At 42.9% G+C, this 7,310-nt stretch overlaps 1 protein-coding gene across 1 annotated transcript in view; it reads left to right on the forward strand.

Annotated features, from left to right (window-relative positions):
• Positions 1-7,310, forward strand: part of Clnk (cytokine dependent hematopoietic cell linker) — a 120,654-nt gene that overhangs the window by 98,390 nt on the left and 14,954 nt on the right. The window contains exons 11-12 of the mRNA XM_070013233.1: positions 3,708-3,735; positions 6,623-6,641. Of these exons, the coding sequence (XP_069869334.1) occupies positions 3,708-3,735; positions 6,623-6,641 (47 nt within the window). The remainder of the gene's footprint in view (positions 1-3,707; positions 3,736-6,622; positions 6,642-7,310) is intronic.

Below are 7,310 nucleotides of genomic sequence, written 5' to 3' on the forward strand. Positions count from 1 at the left end.
CCACAGTTGTAATTTACATTGTTTTAATGGCTCTTAGATGTGATAAGAATCGGGCTGAATCTCTTTGCCACAAAAATCTCCAAAGATTATATCTTATTTATGGACTCATTTTAGTAGCCATGTAAAGCATGGTTTTCTTAGGCCCAGGTCTCATGGATGGCACACCAGCACTCAGTTAATAATACTTCCCATCCACTTTGAACGTAAGGTCATGGACATTGAGAGAAGATAAACAACCCAAAGTCACTGAGGAAATAAACCAAGCAAAGCCCAGTAAGAGATATCAGAAATACCACCATGAAGGGGAGTTCTGCTATAGGCAGACAGTTATGTTTTCAGCTTCATTATATTTGTGTGTTTGTGTGTATGCATGTACCCACCAGTCCTGGGGCTTGAACCCAGGGCCTATGCACCGTGCCTGAACTTCTTTTGCTCAAAGCTAGCATTTTATCACTTGAGCCACAGTGCCACTTCCAACTTTTCCTGCCTAGGCTGGCTCTGAACCACAATTCTCAGATGTCAGCCTACTGAGTAGCTAGGATTACAGGTGTGAGCCACCAGCACCCAGCTTCAACTTCATTTTAAACAGGGCTTTGATGGACAACATGACTAACGACCCAGATCACACTGATTTTGAAAATCTGCAGCATCTGGATTAGGTCCTTTATCCCGATGTTCTCAAGGAGCAAGTCCACAGACACAAAGGAAGAAGTAAAATGGCAGATATGTATAGAAGAAAAAAATTAAGCAGAGTTCCTGCTACAGGGGAGGGGTCCCAAAAGAGGGTACCAGCTGGGGTGCCCTGAACAGGGATTAAAAAGATGTTGCTATGGGAGAGCTTCATGACCCTCAAGATCATTGGACAGCCTGTGGACCTTATCAGTTCCCTGACCCAATCAGAGGCTCCTTGATGAGCTCTCCACATATCCTTTAGCTCCTATGACAGGGCGCCCATTCCCAGACACACCTCTGGGGACCAGTCAGTCCATGGCTCACCTGTAAGTCTTCCTAGCAATGGGCCATGATGTGCCAAGGGGCCCGCATGCACAACTGCTCAAGGCCAGGGGGACAAGATGTCGAGAGGTCTGCGCACGCGGGACTGCTGGAGGTGAAGCTGTGTGGGGAGCTGCTTGTCCCGGTTTTCTAGCCAGGCTCTCTTTGGCTCGCAACGTGTACATAGCCAGGTGAAGGCATTGCTCCAAAAACAGAACATTAGAGCTCCGGACATCCGCAGTGACCACACAGAATAGTGCTCCCTCCCTTCCTAATAGATGTTCCAGAAGGCACCACGGCCCGACCGCCTCCTCTGGCCGATGACACTGATGTATGGGAGCTTTCAAGGACATCCACTGTGAGCAGCAGACAGCTGCCCCACTGACAATGGTGACAATGATGACAATGGCGCGGTTCGTCCTGGGTGGCAGTCCTGGCTCCAGCCATTGTCTTGCAGTCCTCATTTGTCTCTGCTGGCTGTGCCATTCTCTTTGAAAGCTAAGTCTTGGCATCGCTGGTTCAAAGCACTTCAGTTAAGAAAGTGGCATTTAAATCATTCACTGGCTGCTCAAAACCTTGAATTTTGAAGCGTGCTGGGTTGGATATTCTCAGCTATGTATGTACCACGGTAGTCACGATTTTTAGAACATCCAGGCACTGATTTTATGCTCATTTTTCTTACTTAAATAAATCCACTTAAAAGAAAGACATAGCCATAAGTAACTGTGGCATTAGCAGTTTCAATTCCAAACCTGAAACCTGAGGGAAATTTCTCTCAGTTAAAAGAAAAAGTATTAGGCAGGTGTCTAGGACCCTCTAACCACCACACTGAGACTCTCTCCTTGACATAACCTGAAGGAGAACTAAAAAGGGAATCATTTTACCATACTGGCCCCCTTCAGCAGACAGAACATAAACCACCTGACAAAAACACACGCTCCACACGGCAAAGTAGGCTGGCACGAACAGACCATCAGCACACAAGAAGACCTTGCCCTGACTCTGTACAGAAGACTTTTCTGAATCTCCCACGTTCTAGTTTAAAATGGAGGGCCATCTTCCATTGCTGGCAGAAGTAGGAGAATCAAGGTTCTAGGACTGACTAGGGAAAATCTAGGGATCCTGTCTGAAAGAAAGAAACAAAAGCAAAAATGGACTAGAGGCAAGGCTTGAATGACAGGCATTTGCCCGATAAGTTCTGAGGCCCTGAGTTCAAACCCCAATACCACCCAAAACATTGATTTACTGAAGTAATGAATTTCAAAAACAACCTTTTCTGAAGCCACAAATTTCAAACTATAAAGAGACACAGGTTAGGGACAAGTATGCAACACTCCACTACATGCACTTCATGGCGTGAAATCCATCATAATTGAATATATTTGATTCTGACACAGTAGGTTTCAATCCTAGTAAGCAAAGCAACCTTTAACAATTTTTGTGAACCTAGTTAATTACACACACACACACACACACACACACACACACACACACACATGTATATGATATGTGGGAAATAATCTAGTTCTCTAACCCAGATCAAACCTTCTACAAATGGAGTTGAACAAGTCTTGACTTTTGAAAAGTAATATAAGAAGTCTAAAATCAATTCTGTATTTTAAACTGAAACCACATAACTCATCCATCACTACCCTTGATAAACATTAAAAACCCTGAGCTTAGTCTCTTTTAAGGGCAAGACAATCAATAATATGGGTGTTTGTTCTACTTCATTACCTCTAATTATATCTCTTTACCTTCTGCAAGCCCAGCTTAAAGGGAAGGATGCAAAGGAGCCAGTATTGAGATGGGTGATGACATTACCAACAGTGGGGTCTTGGGATGGTTGCCTACTGCCTGGAGGGCTAAGACTGGGATGTAGTATCACCTGAGCAGCGTGAGCCTGGGGTCAGCTTCCCTGGTGTCAATGCATTCACAGGCTCCACGTGGACAGCCTTTCCCTGATAAGGGCATCACAGACTTCCCAGCATCCTCCAGTCCTTTCAGTGACACGCCCACATGCTTAAGCTACCTCCTCCTTTGCTTTCTCACCAGACCCCAGACACATTCTAAGGACCAAGTCCACTGAATGCTAGCCACTTTCATTTCCATCTCTCCCAATTCTTGCAACAATTCCCCCTAGGCAAATATTTTTGTTGCCGTTCTACACATGAGGAAAAGGAGACTTAGAGGAGTTAACTGACTTGTCGATATATTACCATTCTGTTTGGTGGATTTTGTTCCATTTCGTTTCCCTTTTTGTTACCCACATCCTTTCACTTGTGCATGGCCTGGTGAGATCCCACCTGATATTTTATATTTTAAACTCTGCATTTTCTCCAAGCAAAAACCTGGGAGATTTAAAGTCAAATTCATAGTAAGTCTGACTGTGCTAATGAAAGCCTGACTTTGGAAGTCAAGTCCGAGGAAGGATGACGTTATTTAAATTCCCCTAAATTAGAAGCAAGGGTGTTCATGCCTTTCCTATCACCACTTTTTATGTTAACTTACAACTTCTTCCTTTCTTTAGAAAATTATGAGGAAAAAAACAACCTGCTTTCATTTTATAACACAGTGATAAATATCACAGTGGACTACGGGCTGCTAATTTGGCAATGAAAACGTAATCAAAGGTTTATAAAGGGTTCAGAGTGGTTTTATCTCGGTCATTAATAATTGTGTTTTATTTAACACAAGATTTCCTTTTCTTGCAGGCAGATAAGCCTGAAAGACTTCAGTAAAGTAAGTAACTATTTTGTCTTGGATTTTTAAGATGGGTGGGAGGTCATCTTTGTACCTTAAGTAGCTATAATGAACAGGATCTATTTACTTTCCTTTGTCATATTTTATTCTCACAGTAGTCCTATTCAACATGCATCTCAAGAGAAAAACTAAAGTAAAAGAAGACTCAGATTTTCAACAGACATGCTATGCCACCTGTCCATTCCTTGTTGACTGGCTCAGTTAGGAGGAAGCCAGGTCCATGGGTCACTGCTCAGTTCCTGCCCCCTCTCCATGGCTTCCAAACACCAGCCTTGCCAAAGTAAAATGCTGGAAACTGCACTGCACCTTTGTTTTGTTCTCAAAAAAAGACAAGGCTGCAAAGTAGTAAGAGGAAGGCAGTGTCACCAAGATCTGGGTGTAAATCACGAGGACCCACTAGTCATTGTGAACTTCAGCAAGCACCGCCACCCACCCAGAGCTCTGCTTCCTCTGCCACAAATCAGACAAAGTGACATTTCTTTGCCCTTAGAGAAGGGTGAATGCCACACCTGTACATTGAGTGTTTATTGAGTCTATTTCAACACAAACAATGAGTTACCTGCCTCAGATCAGTCCACATGGCACTATCCAGTTCCCAATGTGGAGAATTGTATACTCCGTTTATCCTTACCAAGCCCTAGCAGAAAAGTGAGGGCCTGGATAGCTAGAAAACTTCTAGGCTTCCCACTGCAGAAGACAGGGCCAGTCCTGAAATCCCCCAGTCCAGTCCTCTCCCCACAGCCATGACTGTTAAAAAAAAAAAATGCAGAGATAGCAGGTGCCAGAGGCTCATGCCTGTATAATCCTTACAACTCGGAAGGCTGAGATCTGAGGATCACGGAGCAAAGCCAGCCCAGCAGGGAAGTCTGTGACACTCTTATCTCCAATAAACTACCAAATAGACAGTAGAACTGTGGCTCAAGTGGTAAAACACTAGCCATGAACAAAAGAAGCGCAGGGACCATGGCCAGGCTCTGAGTTCAAGTGCCAGGATCAGCAAAACAAAAACAAATGACAAAAACAAACAACCAAAACAGAGACAACCTGGCTGAAAATATTTTTTAAAGGAAGACAGGGAGGGGGAAAGCAAGAGAAGGAAGAGAGGGAAGAAGGGAGGGAAGGAGAGAAAAAAAGAAGGGATGAGGTGTGGAAGATAAAAGGGAGACAGAGAGAGGTAATAAGCCATTACCATTACTGTTTATTTTCTAACAGAAAAAAAAGCATGTTAAAGTAGAAAACCTAGAGAGATTTCACTCTACTATTCTAGTTACACATGATTTTTCAAGTTCAGAGCCCTCAAGCAAAAGCTCAGCTGGGTTTTGATGTACTAAAAGGACGCTCCCCCTCGCTGCAGGCTTCGGCGGTATTTATGGGCCACCTTCCCTCTCCTTTGAGGCCCCTGAGATCTCAGGTGCATCTGATTGAGCTCTTTGAACTCAGGTTCAAAGTCCCCAGGAAGACTCAGTGGGGAGACTAGAAATCACTCATTCGAATGGATTCACAGCCTTTTCGGTTTAATCCCTAGACTTACTTTGCTTTGCTATCCGTCATGAAATGGAACTCTAAGGGATGCCAAGTTCCTTCAAACAAAGGAGCCTGTCTGTTGGCTAGTATCAGACAAGATTGGAGGTTTCTTATCTATGAAGCAAAAGACCTTGGCTCAAGGTCACCTTAGCTGCATGATATCTTAGGAACCTCAGTAAATGGCCCGCCTCTCCGGATCCCTTCTGTACATCAGTGATTTTTAATGTTTCTTAGACTTCAGACACCTGTGAAAATATGTGACCTCATCCAACAAAAACAGTGTGTGTATTGACTCTGTGGCATAGAACTGTATCATAAGGCAACTGTTGTATGTATGTTTTTGCTGGTATACTGGTATTGGTAATGGGGCCTGGAACCTGTTCAACTTGCTTGATCATGGTTGATGCTGTACCACTTGAACAATGTCTCTAGCCTGACTTTTTGTTGATTAGAAAGAGTCTCTTGGACTTTTCTGCCTGGGCTGGCTTTGAGTCTTGATCCTCTAGTCTTGGTCTCCTCAGCAGCTAGGATCACTGGCACTCAGCTATAGGGCCATAATTGTGATCCTTTATAATGTCTATCTTGAGGCATACATATAGTATAATCTTATTCCACTCTCTATATTTATTTATTTATTTAGTCAGTTGTATGGCTTGAACTCAGCACTGTTCTGAGCCTCTTTGTGCTCAAGTCTAGTGCTCTACCACTTGAGCCACAGCACCACTTCCGGTTTTTGTGTGGTTAATTGGAGATGAATCACATGGTGGCTTTTCTACCTGGGCTGCCATACAATCCTCCACCCTCAGCCTCCTGAGTAGGTAGGATTATAGATGTGAGCCAGCTGTTCCTGGCATCTATACATATTTATAATGCCTCATAATATCCCAGTAAATGAGTATAGCACCAAAATTAACTATTATCACTTATCTGGGAATGTAGTTTGTGTCTAGTGATTTGAAACTTTAAGAATGATACACTGAACAACCTTATACATAGAGCTTGCACCAAATTTGGGGGTGGTTCTTAGAACAAGATTATCATCAAGGCAATTAATAGAGAAGGATCATCATATTTCTAAGCTCTTGATAACTATGGATTAATTGTCCTCTGAATGAGAACAATCCATCATGCACAAACAAGACATCCTGCTTATCTGTTACATTGTATGAAGAGTATACAATTTTGATTTGTTAGATGCTTTAGACATTGTTAGAACAATATTTACACTAACAAAATATTTTCCCCAATTCTAACAACCAAGTGCTCCAAAACCACATAGTATTATATTAAATTCCCTATCATCCAAAGTCATTCACCATTATTTTGTCTTCATTTAATATAGGTTGTTGGAGTGGATGAAGGTAAATGGTTTACATTCATTTTTTTACCCCAATGCTGTTAGAATAAGTTCTGCCACTAAGTTTGTTATGCTAGTTACTATGTAAAAAGATGGTTCTGAAGCCTTGCATATATGAATAGGTGTGCTTACAGAGCCAGCCAGGCCTAGGGCCTCAGAGTCACTTCAAAAGTCCTCAGGCCTAAACAGCTACACATGCACTCAACCCTGTATCCTAAAACAGAACTTTCTTTTTCTCCACACTTTCTGTGCTCTCTGAAATATTCATATTGGTCTGTGTGCATGCTTATTTGCCATCTCTTTCCATTGGAATGTAAGAAACGCATCTGTCTTCTCTTGTCTAACTCCAGATTTTGACCGAGTCCCTGTCCCATTGAAGGTGGTCAATGAGACGATATGGATGAATGGATGGGTGGATGGGTGGATGGATGGGTGGATGGATGGATGGATGGATGGATGGATGGATGGATGGATGGGTGGATAGGAATATAGCCAGTATAGAATAACCCTTAAAATCCCTTCTACTGTGGTGGTTTATGTATCTGAGAAATTTGACAATGCATGTTCCACACTGTACACATTTGGTGCAAGCTTGCATAGCATGGTCTTCGCAGAGGATGTCCCCAGAACTAAGAAAGTTGGGGGAAACAGTTTCTTTCTTTCTTTTTTTGCC

The sequence above is a fragment of the Dipodomys merriami genome, unplaced genomic scaffold (genome assembly GCF_024711535.1).
Source record: "Dipodomys merriami isolate MVZ:Mamm:240054 unplaced genomic scaffold, mDipMer1.0.p SCAF_9, whole genome shotgun sequence".
In the NCBI taxonomy this organism is placed as follows: Eukaryota; Metazoa; Chordata; class Mammalia; order Rodentia; family Heteromyidae; genus Dipodomys; species Dipodomys merriami.